This window comes from Drosophila biarmipes, chromosome 3R, assembly GCF_025231255.1.
Source record: "Drosophila biarmipes strain raj3 chromosome 3R, RU_DBia_V1.1, whole genome shotgun sequence".
Classification (NCBI taxonomy): Eukaryota; Metazoa; Arthropoda; class Insecta; order Diptera; family Drosophilidae; genus Drosophila; species Drosophila biarmipes.
Genome location: NC_066616.1, coordinates 7,568,550 through 7,588,932, shown reverse-complemented (window position 1 = coordinate 7,588,932; position 20,383 = coordinate 7,568,550). Strand labels below are relative to the sequence as shown.

Below are 20,383 nucleotides of genomic sequence, written 5' to 3'. Positions count from 1 at the left end.
TAGTAATAATAATTTAATAATTAATAAATTAGAAGAGGATCAATGTTTTATTTTGCCCTGGGATAAAATTAAGACACAAACACCGTTGCGATATTTAACGCAAGCTAGTGGAAACACTAGTTTTTCAAACAGGTAGTTGTAATGGCGGTCATTTATGAACTTTTATTAATTATCCTTAGCTAATTGCATTGCCTGGCACATTTGGCGAGCCCTGGCAACCCTACGCACCAGTAACAGCTGACTTCTCGATCGCTCTCTTGATTTTCTGTTGTTATTTAATTGATAAACTTTCTGCGGGGGGCGCCTCTCCAGATAACCCCCACATCTAAATTAATAAACATTGCGCAAGTAAGTCCCGTCCGGCTGTCGATGCCTAAACGCTCACTTTCATTTGACCGCAGAGCCGTAGTGTTCTAGGCATTTCCTCCAGTTTCCCGGACTAGTTAACATATTTTCTCAAAATTTTCAGTGGTTCAACTAACCCGAATCCTCAGGATGGCCTGCAGCGACCAGAATGCCGCCAACTTCTTAAATGAAGGCAAAAAGATTGTGGGAGTAGCTCTCAACTACATGTAATTTACTGCTAGCTCAGAAATCAGTCAGAATTGGTAATCCCCTGAATCCTTGTCTGCCGCAGGGACGTTGTGAGGGCTAGGAACGTTCCAGTGCCCAAGGAGCCGCTCGTCTTCCTCAAACCCACCTCATCGTATCTCCAGGAGGGCCAGCCAATTGTGGTAAGATATGATTTTAATCTTCAAAGTAGACCGGTGGTCCCTTATCAAAAGATACGATCTCGCTTGTATGATTACTACAGAAATATTATCAGGAAAGTGGGTAACAAAGATTCGGGACCTTTGGTCTTTTATAAAAATATTTCTCTTCGATTCGGTCACAAAAAATTAAATTCGTACCGGATACCATAATAAAAATTGCATTTTTAAAACATTTTATAATAATTGCTTTGAAAATTTTAAAAAACTGAAAAAAATATTGTACAATATATATTTTAATTAATTTTAAAATACCTTTCAGCTACCCAAAGTCTTCACTAAGGTGGCTTATGAAGTGGAACTGGGTGTTGTGATCGGAAAGCCCTGCAAAAATGTGTCTAAGGCAGATGCTATGAAATATGTGGCCGGATACTGTCTGGCCTTAGACCTGACGGCTCAGTGCAATTTGGTATGAATATACAATTATTTATTTACTGTCCACCCACCAACCAAAACTCTTTCAGGGCGCAGCTCGCGCTGCAGGACACCCGTGGACCTTGGGCAAAGGCTTCGACACCTCTACGCCCGTCTCCAAGTTTATACCCCTTGACCAAGTGAAGGATCCTCACAATCTGCCGCTCTGGCTCACCGTCAACGGCGTCGTAAAGCAAAAGGGCTGCACCGCGGACTTGATATTCAAGGTGCCCGATATCATTTCCTACGTGTCCCAGTATATGACCCTGGAGCCCAACGATCTGATCCTAACCGGAACGCCCAATGGCTCCGATGCGTTCAAGGCTGGCGATGTGATTGAGTGCGGAATGGCGGAACTGGCCAAACTGACTTTCAAAGTGTGTGCTGAATAAATAGAGCATTAGAAAACCATTCATCTGCTGCATCTGTATATTTGGTTATTTAAAATTGGTACTATTTCCTGTCGCTTTCGACGTCGTCACAGGCAATCAAATATTTCCGCATCGCTGTGCACTCGCTGGTGTTCTTCCATTTGGTCGCTGGACAGTTGACGTAAACCTGTTCCATGACGCAGGCCAGCAGAATGGCAGGATAGTAGTTGCATTCGCCCTTTGTATGCATCCACTGGAATTGCTCAGCTCGTTTCAGTGCTGTTAAGTTTTAGATACAAATTACTAAAAAGAATTGGTTTTTGCTACTTGACCCACCGTAATCCGAACAGCTTTTGAGGTTCTTCACCATGAGTTTTGACATGATCTGATCGTCTATGTAGCGTTCCTGGTAACTTTTCTGTAATACCTCGACGTTGACGCTGCCATTGGTCAGCAAAAAACCATTGGTCTTGAAGGAGCACTCCGCCATGCACTGAAAGGATTACCATTCCCCAGCGAATACTGATGTTTTGTTGATATTGTTATATTTTTGGGTAAAACTCACTGCGTGCAGAGCCACTTTATCCGATTTCAGATTGAGTGTCTCCTCATTACTTGTTTTGCTTGTGTTATTGGCCAACAAGGATTTACGACAGGCTTTGATAGCCTTGTCGTGGGTTTGGACATCGCAACATGAGCTTAGCTGGAAAATGTTAGGTAAAAGTAGTGAAAATTAGAATTTAATTGCAAATATCTTACAAACTTTGGTTGCTTCGCCTGGTCACAGCTTGTATAATTAAAGGATTCTGCACATGAGCTGAAAACAACTAAGATTGAAAGCAGAATATATCCCATATACATCTTCATGGCTTAAATGTTATTTATTAACTGATTCTAAAATGAATCAACAAGAGGTATCCATATATTAATTAAAAGTAGTTTCAAAGTTAATGTTCCGTAATGCCATTAGAAATTGTTGTTATTGAAATGAAAAATAAAAAAGGGCAAGAAAACAGGAAATAAAACATTTGGAAAATCTATAGGGGACTCTTCTCCTTCTTTTTAAAGCGTTTAAAACTTTTGGGAATTTAATATTTAAAAATAAATAAATAAATAATATATATCAAAAGCCATATCTTGTAACGGTTATTTTTAATTCAAGGAGCTGTACTTATCGATAGGCCAAAATAAACGAAAATACCACTATTAAAGAAAAATACCGGAGACTCGGCCAAGACCGCCTTGAGGAATACCCCAAGCCAGTAATTTTTCGGGATTGTGATAAGGTCTTTTAATCAAAACAAATCCTATGTTTACATCAAAAACTGAGTTTTTGAATCTCTAAAAGGACGGACCCGATATGGACAAGGACCCTCCTCTGTACGAGGGAAATGCCATCTTTCGGAATCAGCCATCATACAAGATCTTCAACAAATCCTTCGAGCATGTGGATGACGCGCTGTACACGTTTCTGAACGAAGTGGATCCCGAGGTGCTGCGGCTGGAGCTCCAAGAAACAGCCGATGTTTTCAAAACCTTCAACCGGAGCACAGCCTTGAGGGATCCCCGCAACGACCAGGTGCCGGGGAGTGCGACTTGCGACAATTCAAGCAACGCTACTGGTTACAGTTTCCCCAATCCCCTGGACCAGCACTCGGAGCTGAATCTCAAGCAGCAGGCCGCCTGCATGCGAGTACTTCTGTCCTGGCAGCGAAGTGAACCCGTCAATGAGGAGGACTTTGTGGTGTGGCAGGCCACAGAGAAGAAGCGCTGCAATGAGCAACAGCGGGTGCAGAAACACATTCATGACCACGAATTGGGTCGCAAGGAGATCATCTACGCGCCCATGAAGAACCTGGTGGCAGTCTACAGAGAGTGGTACGAGCTGAATGTTAGGAAACGGCTTAAGACATATCCCAACGACTCATATGTGACCTTCTCTGGCCTGCCACAGTTGTCCCAGTGCAAAAGCCTCAATTCTCAGACCGTCAGCATAGAGCAGGTGGAGCTGGAGCGGATTGTCGGCCGGGTAAGATTCTGGTCAGAGTTGAAACTGAGCCAGGATACCCTGAGCACTTTAAGGGTGCGCTTGGATCGCTACGCGAATTGGGAAACCAAAGAGGCAGCCAAGCTATTGACGGATGAAGAGAAATACCTAGAACTGGAGGCCAACAATATTTTCGTTCTGCCCCTGGACTCTCTTTTAATGCTGTTTACGACTGGATCATATATTGACCTACCGACAGAGATGTTTGTCAGCCTGAGAGAATGTCCGAAAAGTAAGCACAAGTGCATGGAGTTCCAGTCTCCGTTTCCCGCCCGCAACTGTGGCTGGCATACAAACAGTTTGGTCCTGAAGCATGCTTATGAAGCTTACATATCTCAGCCTGGTCAAGCCAAATGGCTATATTTCGAAAACGGAGCAGTCAAGGAAGTACCAGATAAGCTTACCTGTGAAATGTCTTCTACCGATCTTCACATGGCCTACAAGCTTCACCCAATTGATCAGCAATCTGCGGACATTGTGGATGCGAACGTCAACACCGCTTTAGTCAGTTGGAGTCTTAGGTGTAAGAGCGAAAATTATCAGTACAAAGATTTTCAAATGTTTAGCACTTTGTCCATACCAGCGGTCAATGATGCCAATGGCAAGAGGCCTCTTGGTTGCCATTTGATCAAGCTGGAGAATAAGCCCGACTGCGGCTGTGAAATTATGTCCAAACACGAGTTGATAAGTGCCTGGCTGCAGCTGAAGCTTCTGCAAGCTGATGTGGGTCACTGCACCCGCGTCTCGCTGCGGGACTTTAAACCCATGTTGGAGGAACAACTGACGTTGATATCCCTGGAGCAACAGCTGCACGACTACTACAATACAAGCATGCCACAACTTCTTTCTAATTTGTACGAGTTTCTGAAGCTACTAGATACTGTGCCTGTTGGGGAATACCTGCTACGCTACTCACCCAAGTACAAGGATAAATTCCTGCTTTGCAGTGTCACTAAGGAGGCCACGGCCCAGAGCTTTAAGCTGCACCAACTCCTCACTGAAACCACTCCGAGCGATCAAATCTTCCTCACCCAAAACAGTTTTCTTCCCATCTCGCCCACACTCTGTGGCCGCCTGCACGAGGAACTGCAGCTACTGCCCTGCGCATTTCCTGCAAAGGCCAATGGACGGTGCGTCCAACGACGAAAAGCGGCGTTACCCAAACCAGAGCCCGTAAGACAGGCTTCAGGAACACGTAAACCAACGAAGCAGTTTCGCCGCCGTTGTAAGGCCGGGCAAAAGATTCGAGCCAGAGCTCGCAAAAAAGCGGCGGCTAAAGATGAAAAGATCCAGCTGGAGAAGATAATGACGCTGTAATAAAAGCCTTTCGGTTTTCTCTTGAAAAGTCAAAAGAAGATCCTCAAAAAGGCTTATACAGTAGACTTATAAGAAGTTTGTTATTAAATTTGTGATCAATAATTGAAATACAACTTTGTACTTTCATTGTTTGCCGTAGTTTGTGCAGTACCTTTTCTGATTATCTAATCAGTGACTTCATCTATAATTTAAAGGATCAAACGCCTGCTTTGTACCACTCCATAAACAATTCCTCGTCATGCATAACTCGGATGCCCTCATATTTTATGTTGACTTGGCTAGTTTTCTTAATGATATCCTGATAGGCAGCAGTCAGAGGTTGTTGCACTGGCTCTTTATAAACATAGTCCTCGCCCTGAAATAGTACAGCGTAGTGATTATTTCAAACGAGATATCTATGCATGTAGAAACCCTACCAAGTCGTAGGTGCGATCAGAATCTAGATCTCCTTTGTAGGCGACGAACGGAACGTGAACAACGGGCGGGTTCTCCTTTTTCCTGCTCACCCACGACTCTGGATGCTCGTGCCATTCGGTGATCAGGTTGCAGGGCTTATAGCCTTCGGGCAGACAAAACTGACGGGCCACCACAAAAGCTTCGATGCTGGAGTTTCTGGAAGCGGAGGGCTTAAACACACACACGTCCTTGAAGAAGCGCTTGAGATGGGTGTACAGGCGACTGGTCCTGTCTGCCCGGTAGATCTTGGATACAAACGACCCTCCCTCCTCCAGAATGAAGGTGGAGATGCTCAGGGCGGAGAGGAGCAACTCGCCCTGGACGTAGGCGTCGAAGTCGTGCATGCCCGTGGAATCGGGAGCCCCATCGCTAACCACAATCTGGGCCTTCTCGCCGCCAAAGAAGTCGATGATGGCCTCGGCCGTAGACTCCTTGCTGATGTCCGCCCGGAGTTGAGTGACTCCTTCAATCGGCGCCATCCCTTGCAGGTCGACCGCGATGATTTTCACCTTTTCTCGCTCCTCCGGAGGCAGGGGCTCGTACATGCGCTTGGCCAGCACCTGCGACCAGCTGCCAGGAGCGGCGCACAGATCCACGGCACGGGTGAGTCCTAGAATTAGTTTTCCCTTAGAATTGAATTGATTTAAGCAACACGAGGTTCAAACAGCACCTCCTAGCAGGTGAAAAGTCTCCTCCGCCTGGAGTAGCTTGAAGGCACTCCGCGCGCGCCATCCCTGCTCCTTGGCCAGTCGGTAGAAGATGTCTCGTTTGTCCTTCGAAGTCCTGCCCATTTATAAACGCGCCCTGGCCTAACACGCAGTTGTCAACAAAGGGTTATCAGCTGTGTTGGGAAAAAAATAGGTCTATTCACAGTAGACAGCGGTGCGGTTTCAGCTTGCTTTCAGCTATGGATGTCTTTTTTTAATACAAAGTAGTTTTAATTATTTATGTTATTTAAAAATTTAAATTTATTTATTTACAGGTTATTTAGCTGATAATTTTAAAATAAAAAAACTTTACCAGCTTGACATTTTTTAAGTAACTAAAGATTTGAATTTTGTATACTTTGATATTCTTTCAAGTAATATTATTAAGAACTTAGAACAGCTATTATTTTTGTTATGAAAATAATTGTAATCTTTAACGAACTTTTAAAATCTATCTATTTTTATTTAATTTAGAAATAGCTTGCTGCGTGACAGCACCAATCGATAGTTCCAGAAAGTGGTCCGAGCGTATCGATAAGCTTAAGGCAAAATAACCAGCGTTGTTGTTGTTGCAGCCCAGCCCGCAGATTGAGGAATTCCTGCTATGAAAACAGGAAAAGGAGGAAATCCAGCCGAATTCCAACCGACATAACACCATCCCGCCACCCACCTAAGGAACGCCCCAGCAATGGCCAAGTTGAAGAAGCTGCACATGAGCTCCAATCTGGAGGACCTAGAGAAGATGTCCATCATTCCGGATCTGCGCAGCAAGGGCATGAAAATGTAAGTGGACACCGCGAATTAGTGCTGATGCGGCTGCTTTCATTTACCTGTGCTCCTCCTCACAGCCTGCTGAACACCGCCCGTAAACTGTACATGACCGCAGAGGAGTACAGACTGGATGGCGACGAGGAGCTGGCCTACATCACCTACATGAAGTACTTCAACATGCTGACCGCGATTCACAAGAAGTCCGATTACGCCAGCCACAAGTCGACGGTGCGCCAGATGTTGGGCGACACCGAGTCGAATCGCCGCATTATGGACACGCTGGAGGTGATTATGAACTCCCTGCGACATCGCTATGCTCGGCAGCGTCAGCCAGTGGAGCCAATTGGCCCGGAACTGGTCAGCAATGGAAGGGTCAGTGCGGAGGCGGCGGCAACACCGTCCACGGACTACGCGCGACTAGGACTGATCTCCTGCCAGGAGCTGTATCGGCGCATGCAGGAGAAATCGGTCCTCGTAATGGACTGTCGCCCGAGCGCCGACTACGAGAACTCCCACCTCACCTACTACTGTGCATTCAATGTGCCCGAGGAGCTGATTACGCTGGGGTGAGTGGGTGGCCTACTTGAGAACCTATCCGGTCACTAACTCCTTGAACTTGTAGCATGTCGGCTGGCAGACTGCAGGCTCGTCTCAGCAGCAGCGGAAAGGCCTCGTGGGCATCGCGCTCCGTCAAGGATTCGGTGGTTCTTATGGACTGGAACACCAAGGATGCCCAACCGGCGGCGAATACAGCTATTGCCACGCTGCTGGACATCCTGAAAAATGTAAGTATCCTTAAGCATTCCCCTATTTAAGTCTTAGATCAGTACTAATCCCCTTACATGGCAGTGGGATCCCGATGTGACGTACCGCGCCCCCATCCAGATCGTCGAGGGCGGCTACGAGTACTTCATCATGATGTACCCCACCCATTGCACCAATCCCAGTGTCCAGGCGCCGCAGCAGAACAACAACGACATTGACACTATTGATGACATTGAGTATCCCTCAATCCACGACATCACCATGAAAGAGGACATCAGTGCGAAGGATTTTAGACCACGACCGGACATAAATCGAGCCAACAAGCCGACGGCTACGCGTACCTATAACCAAGGGCCCTCCCGTCCACCTTCGCAGGCCAAGCCCATCGCCGAGATCATGCGTGATCAGGCCGAGTTTCTGCAAAGGGCCGAGCAGAACGATGAGCAGCTGGAAAAGGCCTCCAAGATGTGGAAGCGTCAGGCGGCTGAGGGCGATGGCTTGAATGCCACCGAAGGTCAGGAGTTGCACTTCAGAATCCTTCAGCTGGAGAGCAAGGCGCAGGACTATGTAAGATCCGCAGACCACTTAATTTTTCAATAATAAATGTTTTGTTTCTCCTGCAGATAGTAGAAAACAATCGTCTGCGAGAAGAACTAAGTCGCATACAGGAGCAGCAGAAAGTTAGCCAGCAGCTATCGCAAAAGGATGTTGAGGCCGCGAGGAACATTGAATCCAAGATCCGGGAGCGTCAGCGCTTGGACGAGCAACACGAGCAGGAGCGCCAGGAGCGGGAGCGCCTTTTGGCTATCGCCCGCGACTCGAAAAAGCATTACAAGTCTCCTCGACCGGAGAGTCCCACCTCGCCGACTAATAATTTGAAGGATGTGCAGGACCTCTCCGACAGCCTGGAGTCCCTGCTCCAACTAAACGAGGATTCGCAACAAGCCTCAAACAAGGTGGAAAGGCCCACATTTGACAGGGCAATGAAACCGCAGCCGAGGAGCGAGGGGACATCGCAACGCGTCCGTGATTTCTCACCCGTGATGGGTCAGAATGTGGTGAGTGATGGTTTGGGGGTGGTTGATTCACACCGGTCGACTAAATATAGCCGCCACACGAGCGAAATCAATAGCCCATGGGTCACGTTTCGAAGACACCCGCCCAGACGTTGGCCGTGCTTTGGGGGTAGCCCCACTCTCAGTCGCTCGCCGTCCGCACTCAAAGCATGTTCAAAGCAAAGAAACGTACAATCGCCATACGATTGAGCAAAACCAGCAGCAGACAGGATTCCGCGAATGATTTGTGTGGCGGGCGTGAAGCTCCAGCTGCCCACAGCGCCGCCCACCTACAGCATTTATAGCTCCATCTTCCCGCTGCGACGAGTAACTTTTAGGAACTAGTACCTACCTAGTAAGTGGTACTAATAGCTATATTTGTATGCATTGTTTCAGGGTCGTGGATTAACGGGCTTGAAGAACCTGGGCAACACCTGCTACATGAACAGCATATTGCAATGCCTGAGTAATACGCCTCAGTTGACGGAGTACTGCATTTCGGACAAGTACAAAAACAACATAAGCAGGAGCAACAAGACGAACGGCCAGGTGATCGAGGAGGTGGCTGCACTCATCAAAGAGCTGTGGAACGGCCAGTACAAGTGCGTGGCCAGCCGAGATTTAAGGGTAGGTAACTGGCAAACTATCTGCCATGTTTATACTAAGTATCTTTTTCATTTCAGTATGTTGTGGGTCAGTACCAGAAGATCTTCCGCGGCGTTGACCAGCAGGACTCGCACGAGTTCCTCACCATCCTGATGGACTGGCTGCACTCGGACCTCCAAACTTTGCACGTGTCCCGTCAGCGCGAGATGATCAGCGCGTCGGAGAAGGCTTGGCTGGAGTTTACCAAGGCCAAGGAGAGCATGATATTGCATTTATTCTATGGCCAGATGAAGAGCACCGTCAAGTGTGTGGCCTGCCACAAGGAGTCGGCCACCTACGAGAGTTTCTCGAATCTCAGCCTGGAGCTGCCGCCCAACTCGAATGAGTGCCAGCTCAACCAGTGTATGGACATGTACTTCAGTGGGGAGCGCATACACGGTTGGAACTGTCCAAGTTGTAAGACCAAAAGAGATGCCATCAAGAAACTGGATATATCCAAGCTGCCTCCGGTGCTGGTGGTGCATTTGAAGCGGTAAGTAAATCAAAATATTTAACTTTGTTTGATGTTCGCTAAAAATGTGTATCCCTTTAAAGGTTCTACGCTGATCCCAGCAATTCTGGCGCTTACATGAAGAAGCAAAACTACCTTCGCTTCCCGCTGGAGAACCTGGATATGAATCCCTACATTGCCCGGGCGGAATCGCGGGCGGTAACTCCCAAAACCTACCAGCTGTACGCTGTGTCCAATCACTACGGCACCATGGAAGGCGGCCACTACACGGCCTTCTGCAAGAGCGCCAACTACGGAAAGTGGTTCAAGTTCGACGATCAGATCGTCTCGGCTCTGGACACTTCGAACGTCGTTTCCAGTGCCGCCTACATTCTCTTTTACACCTGGCTCCCGCCCATGCAGGTCCCGCTGTAGGCGCTTCGCTCGGTTTTCCACCTTTTGTTTTAATTGTGTTTTTGTTCATCTCTTATTTTTATAGTTTCTAAGGTCTAGTCGCCACGCCCTTTTATCATTTACCAATTACCGCTTAACTGTTGCTATTTAAGAGGATAATCGCTTGTTTGTTGTTGTCTAGGCTCTTAGGCCGGATGGACAGTATTACGCATGGGGGCGTATTTTCTACGGGTACGGGCTGATTTCACTAAAACCGAGAACTTCAAGTGCATTACCAGTATAACAAAGAGGAGGTCACATATGCGCGCGTGTATGTGGGACTATAGTTTATTGTATTTTGCAATTATATTTTTAAACCAAATAAACGAAATGAAATTTCCGATACAATAAATAAGAAATGACTTTGTAATATATACCGACAACTGACGACGGTGTATTGAAAACAAATTGGAAAGATTTTACACGTTTCAAGTAATTTAAAATGTCGTTTCTTGATTGCAATATCGCCGGATTCGAGTTTTGGTTTCATAAAATTTAAAGAAATCCTTTGAGCATTTTAATGGTGTAAAAGTGTTTATTTTCTGTTTGGAGACGACAATTAAGTTTAATTTAAAATCAATGGAACCGATTTAAAAATATCGTTTTTAGCGCGCAACATAGCGGATACGAATTTATCGGCATACGGTCACATTGCAAACCGCCCCCACACACAGTGTTGCCAACTATGGCTCCAAAAAAGTATCAAGTTCTAATGTTATTTTATAATATTATTGCTAAGAAAAACAAAATAAGTATTTTTAAGCTGTTTTCCATTTCGTGTACCCAATTATTTCAACGATAAAGCGATAAGTGTGTGTGGTAAACACAAAAGCAATACCCCATAAAAGTAGCCAAATTTGCAGACACTTGTAAACCTCTGGTCAAAACTGGCTAAAAGACACCTAGGCCGGCAGCACTGACCACGTATTTGATTTGATTACTTGATAGCCCATCGCCAAATCACGGCCACCTGCAGCCGCCTCTGTAGAATGCCAACTGTTTAGACCGCACATAGAGTTTGGCCCAACCGAAAGGTAAATCAAGCGCTCCTGAAAACCGCCATCTGCCCGCCTAGAACATGAATCTGCCGGAGCGAAGCCGTTTCATCATCTATGCCGTGGGCATCTTCGTTTGCTACTTCCTGTACGGGATTGTGCAGGAAAAGCTGACCCGCGGTCGCTACGGCGAAGAAGTGCAGACGGACGGCTCCGTGGGCGAACGCTTCACCTACGCCTTGGCTCTGGTTTGGGTGCAGTGCCTCTGCAACTATGTGTTTGCCAAAGGTAAGAAATTTCCGGGTTCTCCAGCGAACCTTTACTGATCTTCGATCTTCTAGTCCTGCTGACCGTAAAGCCGCAGAAGGAGGACACCACCAATGCGGGCTCCTACGTGGCCTGTTCGCTGACGTATTTGCTGGCCATGGTGTCCACCAACATGGCCATGCGCTGGGTTCCCTACCCCACTGCTGTCGTGGGCAAATCCGCCAAGCCCATACCCGTCATGATCCTGGGCGTTCTGATTGGCCGCAAATCCTACAGCTGGACGCGCTATGCCTGCGTGCTGACCATTGTCCTGGGCGTCATCCTCTTTATGTACAAGGAGGGCAAGGTGTCGAATTTGCCGGCTGAGACGACGCTTCTCGGCGAGGTGTTGCTGTTCCTCAGCCTGTCAATGGACGGACTGACTGGAGCTGTACAGGAGCGCATCCGAGCGGCAAGTGCGCCTTCGGGCCAGCAGATGATGAGGGCCATGAACTTTTGGAGCACATTAATGCTAGGCGTTGCCATGATTTTCACAGGTAAGCTCTTCATAGTTAGACATAAGTATACATTTAAAGCTTGAAAGAAACAAATGTTCTCGGTATCCTATTTTAGGCGAGGCCAAGGAGTTCCTGTACTTTACTATCCGCCATCCCGAGGCCTGGACCCATTTATCCCTGATTGCTGTGTGCGGCGTCCTCGGCCAGTTCTTCATCTTCCTGATGGTGGCCAACTTTGGGCCGCTGGCCTGCTCCGTGGTGACCACAACGCGAAAGTTCTTCACCGTGCTGTGCTCTGTGCTGCTGTTTGGAAACGTCTTGATTGCCCGCCAGTGGCTTGGAGCAGTCCTGGTATTCGCCGCCCTCTTTGTGGACATGCTCTATGGCAAGAAGTCTCCAACGGTGGCAGCCAAGAAGCCACCCGTCGAGGGCAAACTGTCTGAGGAGAAGAAGAAACTGATTTCTTAGAATTTACTAGATGATTGCATAGCCTAATGTACATACCCACATTTAAAGAAGACAATGATTTTGTCTCAAGCGGCTGCTCGGCCAACGTTTTCCCAATCCCCGGAACCGCTAATCGTACAAAGGAGTTAGCTATAGCGAACACAGCATTCGATTTTTGATCTGCAAACCACAAACAGTCGATTTAAGTACCTAAATTATTTATGTATACCCATTAGAAAAGGAACAAATATTGTGCAAAAGTATACACTGGCCCGCAAGGTCTATGACACAGGATCACTAATTATTGCTGCAATTTATAATTAAAACATGCTTTTTTTATGAATTTTATATGTATTTTTTTTTTAAATTATACAAAGTCACGGGCAATAGTCTGATATTCTTTAACTAATATTCAGGATAATTTCCGTTCTGAAATGCTGTTACCAATTTCTTTTTTTATAGAACTTACAGATTCATACAGGCTTGCCATAGGAACCCACAGGTGGAAAATAAGAGAATTAGCCAAGTCTCGATAAAACTGGGATAACTCGATTATTTTGACACAAGACAAATATTCGAGTCTTATTTTATCGATGCAACCTTGCGCCTTCAGGACGATTGTCGATATTGATTAGCGATAGGCCTTGCCTTAATAAGTTCCCCTGCCTGATAGCTATATCACCCGCCTTGCGGCTGTAATTAAATTACGTAAGAACCGACTCGATCCGGAACAAGCTGTAAATATCACGATTTTTTTCATTGCTAAAAATGTATATAAGTAATTGATTTTATTTACCATTAATTTAACGACTTACCAACCTTTTTCATGACTTTTCCAGTGGTGCCCGGCATCGTAATATGCATAACAATCATCGGCGTCAATAAGCATATATTGTGATGTAATTTCCTTTTTGAAATAGAGTTAACTTTCAAATATGAAGATAAAAATAAGAAAACTTTTAGAGACCATAATGAAAAACTCAATACGTTTCACAAAGAATCACTCAATCAAGTACGCTTTCTTGACTGCTCCCAGCTGACACACAGTAGCTGGTTAAATTTACTTCGCAATTTGAGCTAAACGTGTCTGGAATGATCTCGTCCTTCAGAAGGCTCCTCAAAGATTGATTGTAATTGCCACGATGAAATAGTGGCGGAGGTAAGAGCAAATGTACCATCCGCTCCACATATGTGCCAACTTTGAGCAAAAATTTTCAAAAAGAAAACGCTTTAGTCGGCACCTTCGAGTATTAGATCAGCTAAAGTGAATGGGACGTTGCACATGACAGAAATGCGCCACCTAGCGTATTATTTTTTTTTCTTTCAATTTGCTAATTTTTTAACCGTTACTCGTAGAGTTAAGGTACTAGATAGAAGGAAAGAATTCCGACGCCATAAATATATTCTTGTTTAGGATCACGAGCCGAGTCGATCTAGCCATGTCCGTTTGTCCGTATGAACGCTGAGATCTCGGAAACTTTAGAAGCTAGAAGAGTCAGACCTGGCAAGCAGAGTCCTGGGCTTCCTGCGCAGCGCAAGTTTGCAAGGACGCCAAGCCCACTCTAACGCCCCCAATTTGCGAAAGACTGTAGCTCCTGCATATATAATGCTAGAAACAAAAATTTAACTGAAATGTATTGGTCTCGTCAATACCTAACGTTTGATCAAAAAACGTTTTGCCACGCCTCCCCTAATGGCACAGTTTTCAAGCTAGAAAATTTTTTGTTCCAAAATATATTCTTCTTATTAATACCAATCGATTGACCTAAAAAATGTTTTCAACGCCCATTCTAACGCCAACAAACGCTCAAAACGTTTAAATCTATCTGCCGCCCACATTACTAAATAAAAATGGCGGGTAGGTGGCGCTATAAAATATCGCTTTGCTGCTTATATATCTCTATTTCTCTTTTGCTTTTTTAAGCTGAGTAACGGGTGTCTGATAGTCGAGGCACTCGACCATAGTGTTCTTCCCTGTTTATTATTATTTGGTTATAACTTTTAAATAACTTGACGACTTGGATAATTTTTGGCATATAGATGGGTTTTATAACTAAGAAAAATATATTGAATAATGGCGGTGCTACATGGGTTTTAGTGTATGGGCGTTAGAATGGGCGTTGCACTCTGCTGAAAAAAATTGAAAATAACACGATACAAAAGTAAATGTAAAAACTAAACAAAATAATATTTCTGAAAAATGTAACGGAATAGCAAGACGTCCATAAGTGATCTTAAAGCATTTTGCTGTTCTACATCTTTCAAACATTCGTCGGTATAAGTCAATAATAAACCAAAACTTTAATTGAATACATATTTTTTATGAATGAAGGTCCTGAAGCGTCTACTGCACAAAAATCACCGTCGGGCATAAAGAAAGCTACATAGGTACAATACATTGGAGATGGAAGAAAATACTTTCCATCCCAGGAAGGAACTACTTTCCATCCCACTCGTACAGGAGGAGGGTGGCGAGGAAAGATCGTTGGTCCGAGTGGTCTGGCTGAAATTATAAGAGAGAAGTACAGCTTATCGGAAATTGCAGATCATTTCTTCATCTCGCAACCCTCTGGACAAGTATTACCCTTTTTAAATGAGTCTGACGAGCGTGCTAGGTGGTCCGCTTCTAGCCAAAAAAGGTAAGAAAGAATATGGGTTCGTTGGAAAAAGCTGTAAGAAAACTTATAAAGGTGATCGTTACCACATATACACCTGGTCATCTCTTGTATGGTGATTTTATATTTTAAATTGAACATGAACTTTGAAGGGGTCTAAAGGTTGGACCAAAGACTAAAGCCAAGGCACGACACATATCGGAAGCCAATATTATACACAGATCTGGCAAGCAGTGAGCTTTTTAAGAAAGGACGATGGAAGCACAGATGGCAAAGACGGGAAACCCGCACAACGATCATAAAGCGAAAGTACAAATAAAAAATCCTTTGACATCCCCAGAAGCAGTCTCCAACAGAAGCATGCCGAGAAGCCAAAAACACTTAAGTTATATATTCTGAGTTCTCGCTGCTCATTAACACTAATTGGAGTGGTCTCGCCAAAAACAAGAAGAAAGATAGTGCTCCAGATGAATGGCATCCATCGTGGATGAGGACTACCCACTTTTACATGAAGAGTGTAACGAGGAAAGCTCGTTGTGGCCAGCTCTGAGTGGCCAGAAAAACCAGAAGGAAGGCAGCCACCAAAATTTTCCTTCATCATTCCGTGGATGATGATATCCTATTTTTATTTGGCGGGAATTTCGAAAGGGTCAAAAGGTGCTCTTTAGGGGGGACTAAAGGTGAACCCAATGGCCAGGGGCATGTAAATGGGGGGCCAGAGCTGGAGGCTCAGCAAAAGCCAAGATAGCGGGAGTCCTGCGTGACTTCCTATTTTTATTTGGCGGGAACTTCGAAAGGGTCCAAAAAATGCTGTCCAAGGATTAAAGGAGGGACCAAAAGCCGAAGACAAGGCACTATCTAAATCGGGAGGCAAGACTGTAGCCAGATTTGGATAAGATAATCTTTTAATCTTTAAAAAAAAAGGGCGAAGAAAGCACAGAGGGCCAAGACGGGAAGCTGGGCAACGGTCAATAAGAGAAAACACAAGGAAAACATCCTTTGACATACGCAGAAGCAGTCTTCATGGAAGCATGCCAAAAAGCGAAAACACTAATCCTATATATTTTATGTTCTCGCTGATGAGAGATGGTGATTTCCTATTGTTATTTAGCGGGAACTTCGAATGGGTCCAAAAGATGCTCTTCAGGGTGGAACTATAGGTGGGACCAAAGGCCAGAGGCATGTAAATTTGAAGGCAAGATTACAACCAGAGCTGCAGGCAAGGGATCAGCCAAAGCAAAGCCAAGAAGGCAAGAGTCCTGCGTGACTTCCTATTTTTATTTGGCGGGAACTTCGAAAGGGTCCAAAAAATGCTGTCCAAGGATTAAAGGAGGGACCAAAAGCCGAAGACAAGGCACTATCCAAATCGGGAGGCAAGACTGTAGCCAGATTTGGGAGCCAACGATCTTTTAAAAAAAGGGCAAAGAAAGCACAGAGGGCCAAGACGGGAACCCGGACAATGGTCAATAAGAGAAAACACAAGGAAAACATCCTTTGACATACGCAGAAGCAGTCTTCATGGAAGCATGGCAAAAAGCGAAAATACGAATCCTATATATTTTATGTTCTCGCTGATGAGAGATGATGCTTTCCTATTTTTATTTGGCGGGAACTTCGAAAGGGTCCAGAAGCTCTCCAGGGCTGGACTAAAGGTGGGACCAAAGGCCAGGGGCTTGTAAACCGGGAGGCAAGATTACAACCAGAGCTGGAGGCAAGGGATCAGTCAAAGCAAAGCCAAGAAGGCAAGAGTCCTGCGTGACTTCCTATTTTTGTTTGGCGGGAACTTCGAAAGGGTCCAAAAAATGCTGTCCAAGGATTTAAGGAGGGACCAAAAGCCAGGGGCTTGTAAACCGGGAGGCAAGATTACAACCAGAGCTGCAGGCAAGGGATCAGCCAAAGCAAAGCCAAGAAGGCAAGAGTCCTGCGTGACTTCCTATTTTTATTTGGCGGGAACTTCGAAAGGGTCCAAAAAATGCTGTCCAAGGATTAAAGGAGGGACCAAAAGCCGAAGACAAGGCACTATCTAAATCGGGAGGCAAGACTGTAGCCAGATTTGGGAGCCAACGATCTTTTAAAAAAAGGGCAAAGAAAGCACAGAGGGCCAAGACGGGAACCCGGACAATGGTCAATAAGAGAAAACACAAGGAAAACATCCTTTGACATACGCAGAAGCAGTCTTCATGGAAGCATGCCAAAAAGCGAAAACACTAATCCTATATATTTTATGTTCTCGCCGATGAGAGATGATGCTTTCCTATTTTTATTTGGCGGGAACTTCGAAAGGGTCCAGAAGCTCTCCAGGGCGCGACTAAAGGTGGGACCAAAGGCCAGGGGCTTGTAAACCGGGAGGCAAGATTACAACCAGAGCTGCAGGCAAGGGATCAGTCAAAGCAAAGCCAAGAAGGCAAGAGTCCTGCGTGACTTCCTATTTTTATTTGGCGGGAACTTCGAAAGGGTCCAAAAAATGCTGTCCAAGGATTTAAGGAGGGACCAAAAGCCAGGGGCTTGTAAACCGGGAGGCAAGATTACAACCAGAGCTGGAGGCAAGGGATCAGCCAAAGCAAAGCCAAGAAGGCAAGAGTCCTGCGTGACTTCCTATTTTTATTTGGCGGGAACTTCGAAAGGGTCCAAAAAATGCTGTCCAAGGATTAAAGGAGGGACCAAAAGCCGAAGACAAGGCACTATCTAAATCGGGAGGCAAGACTGTAGCCAGATTTGGATAAGATAATCTTTTAATCTTTTAAAAAAAAGGGCGAAGAAAGCACGGAGGGCCAAGACGGGAAGCTGGGCAACGGTCAATAAGAGAAAACACAAGGAAAACCTCCTTTAACATACGCAGAAGCAGTCTCCAACGGAAGCATGCCAAAAAGCAAAAACACTAATCCTATATATTTTATGTTCTCGCTGATGAGAGATGATGGACTAAAGGGACTAAAGGTGGGACCAAAGGCCAGAGCCAAGATTGTACCCAATGATCTATTAAAGAAATGGCCAAGATGGAAACCCGCGCACCGATAAAAGTATCATTCTCTGAACGACTTCCAATTTTTATTTGGCAAGAACTTTGAAGGGATACAGCAGATGCCTTCCAGAAAATAAAGGTGACACCAAAGGCCGAAGCCAACTTCGATTTGGGTCGTAATCGGATGGCAAGACTGAACCCAGATTTGAGCTGTTAAAGAAAGGGGGAAAGTAGCGCAGATGGCCAAGACGGGAGCCCGAGTAAAGAAAGTGTGGTCCAAGTGTCGACGTGGATTCTATCATCGTAGCAGAGGGGACTACTATCAATCCCAGTGGTGCATGAGGAGGGTGGCGAAGAAAAATCCTTTAAAATTGCCTAATTGTTTCCTCTGATTCATATCCATATTTTTTACACGTGTGTGAAGAAGAGTGCTCGGTGGTCCGCGTCTGCCGAAAAACGAAAGTACAATTACCAAATCTTTCGACATTTCCAGAAGCGGTTGCTTAAAAAAAAAAATTCTTATCAACTAAATTTTATGTTCTTGCTGTTCATTTATTAATGAAATTTTTAAAATATAAATTCTTTCAAATCAAGTCGTACGTACTCTTTCAATCAGACTTTGAACTGCCGTTTCAATGAGAGTCGAGAACCGACTAAATCAAATGCTGGCCTTTCGAAGTGTGACATGTTTCGATAGCAATATCGACAGGATCATCGATAAAAGAAAATGCGGACATATCGAGTATTGTATAAAAACAAAGTTATCGACTATCGCAAAGCAGGGTTGCGACCCTATTTCAATAAGTACGTAGCCGTTGCAGATGCGGTCGAAGTTTTCAGAATGTTTTCAAAATGCGTAAATCAAGTATTCGCCACGGGTATTATACAATAAAGTGAGCGCAGAAAAAACGGGCTGGAAATAAAACCTAATAACGTGCGGTTAGACGGTGAAAAGAAACCGACAGGGGCGTGATGACACGGTATTGCAAAAAGGATATTCCCAGTAGTCGCGGGAAAATGCAATAAAACTCTCAACAAATGGCAATTGAATCGCAGGAATTGTGCGCTTTTTGAGTGAAACAAGTGCGCCGCGCTGTGTGATTAACAAGAATTTACATTGGCTGCTCGTTTGCATAAATCAAATAAAATATTTTCTTATTGGATGAGTCGCACTCTGGTTGTTGTTGTTTCCGCTGCCAGCTGTTTGCCTGTGTATTTGTTTTTGCCCTGGTGACGTCCGTGTGAGCGCGTGTGTGTGTGAGTGTCTTTTAGTGCTTTGGCTTAATTTTAGCAACTAAATTCGATCGAAAGTGAGTGGGGGTCGGACAAAGCGGATAAAAACAAAGCGAAAGGCGACAAAGTAAGTGAAATATACATAAAGTGTATATATTTGATAGACTTGTAAAATATAGGCGTTGTAAAGTGAAATCTGCCTTGCTCACATGGTAGGAAAGTGGGAGAGCACAGCACACACCCCCAATCGCTCTCACTCTCTCTCTCCCGCTTTAGGGGTGGCCAAATCATATGCACCGTTAGCAGGTTGGCGTTTCGCCGGTTCTTCACCTTCTTGCCCTCTCTCGAAATAACGGTTAAATGAAGCCGGCAAAATGCATTATGTAAAACGGTTTAACTTTCGCCCTAATTTAATGTCATACCACTTATCAGCGTGGCGTCAGACGGAATAATTGTGGAAAAGTGATTTATGCTTGCGATTCGCCGTCCCGCTCTCTGGCAGATAGTGAAGTGGGAGCCCCTTATCGCCCGCACAAGTTCAACAATAAAGTAATGACTGTCGGGCGAAACAAAGAGCACATGCATAAATAATACAGGCGCGCCACCGGCTACAAAATGCACAACAAATAAACACACAAACACGCGATTCAGATGCGACTTTCACACTGATAACGTCACAGATAACGCAGAGTAATACTCGTCAATCATGCCCTATGATATCTGAATCTTACGGTTTGACAATCTAGATTTTATCATCATCTTATCATCTCGTGCTTCGTGCATTTACTTAGTATACTTTTGGAGGTTGAAACATGGCATTGCATTTACTTATTCCCTTATCATTCATTCAGTTGTGTTTGAATTACTACGTATTTTGTAGTTAAGTGGCACCCCTTATCATTTAAGCTAATGCTGCTAATGAGTTACACTTCTGTTTTAATACTTCAAAAAAAAATTGTTCCTGAGCTAGAAGGTGTAAATAAGGTGTTACAATGATCTCACTCCCTCATGTTTAAACATGTTTAAGTTGAGATCATACTTGTATCGCTTATTATATTTACGTGTTCTAAGATTGGAAAAAATTTAAAAATACTTTCAAAAGATTAATTCAATTCAAAACAAATTAAAATTAAAATGTTCTTCAG

The 20,383-nt window shown here is 44.9% G+C and overlaps 7 protein-coding genes and 1 long non-coding RNA gene across 10 annotated transcripts in view; 5 read left to right on the top strand and 3 right to left on the bottom strand.

Annotated features, from left to right (window-relative positions):
- The first annotated feature begins 192 nt into the window (after positions 1 to 192).
- Positions 193 to 1,595, top strand: LOC108027297 (acylpyruvase FAHD1, mitochondrial). 2 transcript variants are annotated; one of them, XM_017098689.3, is made up of 5 exons: positions 193 to 348; positions 470 to 572; positions 638 to 734; positions 1,033 to 1,179; positions 1,235 to 1,595. In XM_017098689.3, coding segments are annotated over exons 1-5 (690 nt in total). In that variant the 5' UTR covers positions 193 to 347; the 3' UTR covers positions 1,577 to 1,595. The 2 variants fall into 2 exon arrangements, with proteins under 2 accessions (XP_016954178.1, XP_043951513.1); XM_044095578.2 differs by lacking the exon at positions 193 to 348 and having other exon boundaries at positions 373 to 572.
- On the bottom strand, positions 1,596 to 4,092 carry LOC108027295 (uncharacterized). The gene is made up of 5 exons (XM_017098687.2): positions 4,007 to 4,092; positions 2,315 to 2,449; positions 2,121 to 2,258; positions 1,892 to 2,048; positions 1,596 to 1,834 (listed from the first exon to the last, which is right to left on the bottom strand). The coding sequence occupies exons 2-5, from the start codon at positions 2,420 to 2,422 to the stop codon at positions 1,638 to 1,640; spliced, it is 600 nt and encodes a 199-aa protein (XP_016954176.2). The 5' UTR covers positions 2,423 to 2,449; positions 4,007 to 4,092; the 3' UTR covers positions 1,596 to 1,637.
- LOC108027399 (little elongation complex subunit 2) lies at positions 2,835 to 5,057 on the top strand. Its single transcript, XM_017098837.3, has one exon. It carries the CDS (start codon positions 2,916 to 2,918, stop codon positions 4,917 to 4,919), a length of 2,004 nt encoding a protein of 667 aa, XP_016954326.1. The 5' UTR covers positions 2,835 to 2,915; the 3' UTR covers positions 4,920 to 5,057.
- Positions 4,973 to 6,225, bottom strand: LOC108027400 (putative tRNA (cytidine(32)/guanosine(34)-2'-O)-methyltransferase 2). Its single transcript, XM_017098838.3, has 3 exons — positions 6,046 to 6,225; positions 5,336 to 5,985; positions 4,973 to 5,274 (listed from the first exon to the last, which is right to left on the bottom strand). The coding sequence occupies exons 1-3, from the start codon at positions 6,164 to 6,166 to the stop codon at positions 5,116 to 5,118; spliced, it is 930 nt and encodes a 309-aa protein (XP_016954327.1). The 5' UTR covers positions 6,167 to 6,225; the 3' UTR covers positions 4,973 to 5,115.
- A 404-nt stretch (positions 6,226 to 6,629) lies between these two features.
- Positions 6,630 to 10,581, top strand: LOC108027378 (ubiquitin carboxyl-terminal hydrolase 8). Of its 2 annotated transcripts, XM_017098808.3 has the most exons (8): positions 6,630 to 6,865; positions 6,931 to 7,419; positions 7,476 to 7,638; positions 7,703 to 8,185; positions 8,242 to 8,676; positions 9,070 to 9,300; positions 9,357 to 9,811; positions 9,874 to 10,581. In XM_017098808.3, exons 1-8 carry the CDS (start codon positions 6,771 to 6,773, stop codon positions 10,202 to 10,204), a joined length of 2,682 nt encoding a protein of 893 aa, XP_016954297.1. In that variant the 5' UTR covers positions 6,630 to 6,770; the 3' UTR covers positions 10,205 to 10,581. The 2 variants fall into 2 exon arrangements, with proteins under 2 accessions (XP_016954297.1, XP_016954298.1); XM_017098809.3 differs by lacking the exons at positions 6,630 to 6,865; positions 6,931 to 7,419; positions 7,476 to 7,638; positions 7,703 to 8,185; positions 8,242 to 8,676 and adding an exon at positions 8,828 to 9,000.
- A 533-nt stretch (positions 10,582 to 11,114) lies between these two features.
- On the top strand, positions 11,115 to 12,776 carry LOC108027431 (solute carrier family 35 member B1 homolog). The gene is made up of 3 exons (XM_017098877.3): positions 11,115 to 11,505; positions 11,559 to 12,020; positions 12,097 to 12,776. The coding sequence occupies exons 1-3, from the start codon at positions 11,301 to 11,303 to the stop codon at positions 12,447 to 12,449; spliced, it is 1,020 nt and encodes a 339-aa protein (XP_016954366.1). The 5' UTR covers positions 11,115 to 11,300; the 3' UTR covers positions 12,450 to 12,776.
- Positions 12,777 to 18,288: 5,512 nt separating this feature from the next.
- Positions 18,289 to 18,666, bottom strand: LOC122819142 (uncharacterized). Its single transcript, XR_006368564.1, has 2 exons — positions 18,610 to 18,666; positions 18,289 to 18,451 (listed from the first exon to the last, which is right to left on the bottom strand). It is a non-coding gene; the product is annotated as an uncharacterized LOC122819142 (long non-coding RNA).
- A 180-nt stretch (positions 18,667 to 18,846) lies between these two features.
- Positions 18,847 to 20,383, top strand: part of LOC108027153 (5'-AMP-activated protein kinase subunit gamma-1) — a 68,442-nt gene continuing 66,905 nt past the window's right edge. The window contains exon 1 of the mRNA XM_017098377.3: positions 18,847 to 19,365. The gene's annotated coding sequence lies outside the window, so the exon portion shown is untranslated. The remainder of the gene's footprint in view (positions 19,366 to 20,383) is intronic.

Coding starts and splice junctions, on each gene's coding strand:
- LOC108027378 (XM_017098808.3), top strand. CDS start 6,771: ATGGCCAAGTTGAAGAAGCTGCACATGAGCTCCAATCTGGAGGACCTA. Junction 8,186..8,241: donor AGAGCAAGGCGCAGGACTAT/GTAAGATCCGCA, acceptor TTTCTCCTGCAG/ATAGTAGAAAACAATCGTCT. Junction 9,812..9,873: donor CTGGTGGTGCATTTGAAGCG/GTAAGTAAATCA, acceptor ATCCCTTTAAAG/GTTCTACGCTGATCCCAGCA.
- LOC108027400 (XM_017098838.3), bottom strand. CDS start 6,166: ATGGGCAGGACTTCGAAGGACAAACGAGACATCTTCTACCGACTGGCC. Junction 5,986..6,045: donor GACTTTTCACCTGCTAGGAG/GTGCTGTTTGAA, acceptor AACTAATTCTAG/GACTCACCCGTGCCGTGGAT. Junction 5,275..5,335: donor CTGATCGCACCTACGACTTG/GTAGGGTTTCTA, acceptor GTACTATTTCAG/GGCGAGGACTATGTTTATAA.
- LOC108027399 (XM_017098837.3), top strand. CDS start 2,916: ATGGACAAGGACCCTCCTCTGTACGAGGGAAATGCCATCTTTCGGAAT.
- LOC108027431 (XM_017098877.3), top strand. CDS start 11,301: ATGAATCTGCCGGAGCGAAGCCGTTTCATCATCTATGCCGTGGGCATC. Junction 11,506..11,558: donor CAACTATGTGTTTGCCAAAG/GTAAGAAATTTC, acceptor TCGATCTTCTAG/TCCTGCTGACCGTAAAGCCG. Junction 12,021..12,096: donor CGTTGCCATGATTTTCACAG/GTAAGCTCTTCA, acceptor ATCCTATTTTAG/GCGAGGCCAAGGAGTTCCTG.
- LOC108027297 (XM_017098689.3), top strand. Junction 573..637: donor GGAGTAGCTCTCAACTACAT/GTAATTTACTGC, acceptor TGTCTGCCGCAG/GGACGTTGTGAGGGCTAGGA. Junction 1,180..1,234: donor TGACGGCTCAGTGCAATTTG/GTATGAATATAC, acceptor AAACTCTTTCAG/GGCGCAGCTCGCGCTGCAGG.
- LOC108027295 (XM_017098687.2), bottom strand. CDS start 2,422: ATGAAGATGTATATGGGATATATTCTGCTTTCAATCTTAGTTGTTTTC. Junction 2,049..2,120: donor ATAAAGTGGCTCTGCACGCA/GTGAGTTTTACC, acceptor TAATCCTTTCAG/TGCATGGCGGAGTGCTCCTT. Junction 1,835..1,891: donor CAAAAGCTGTTCGGATTACG/GTGGGTCAAGTA, acceptor AAAACTTAACAG/CACTGAAACGAGCTGAGCAA.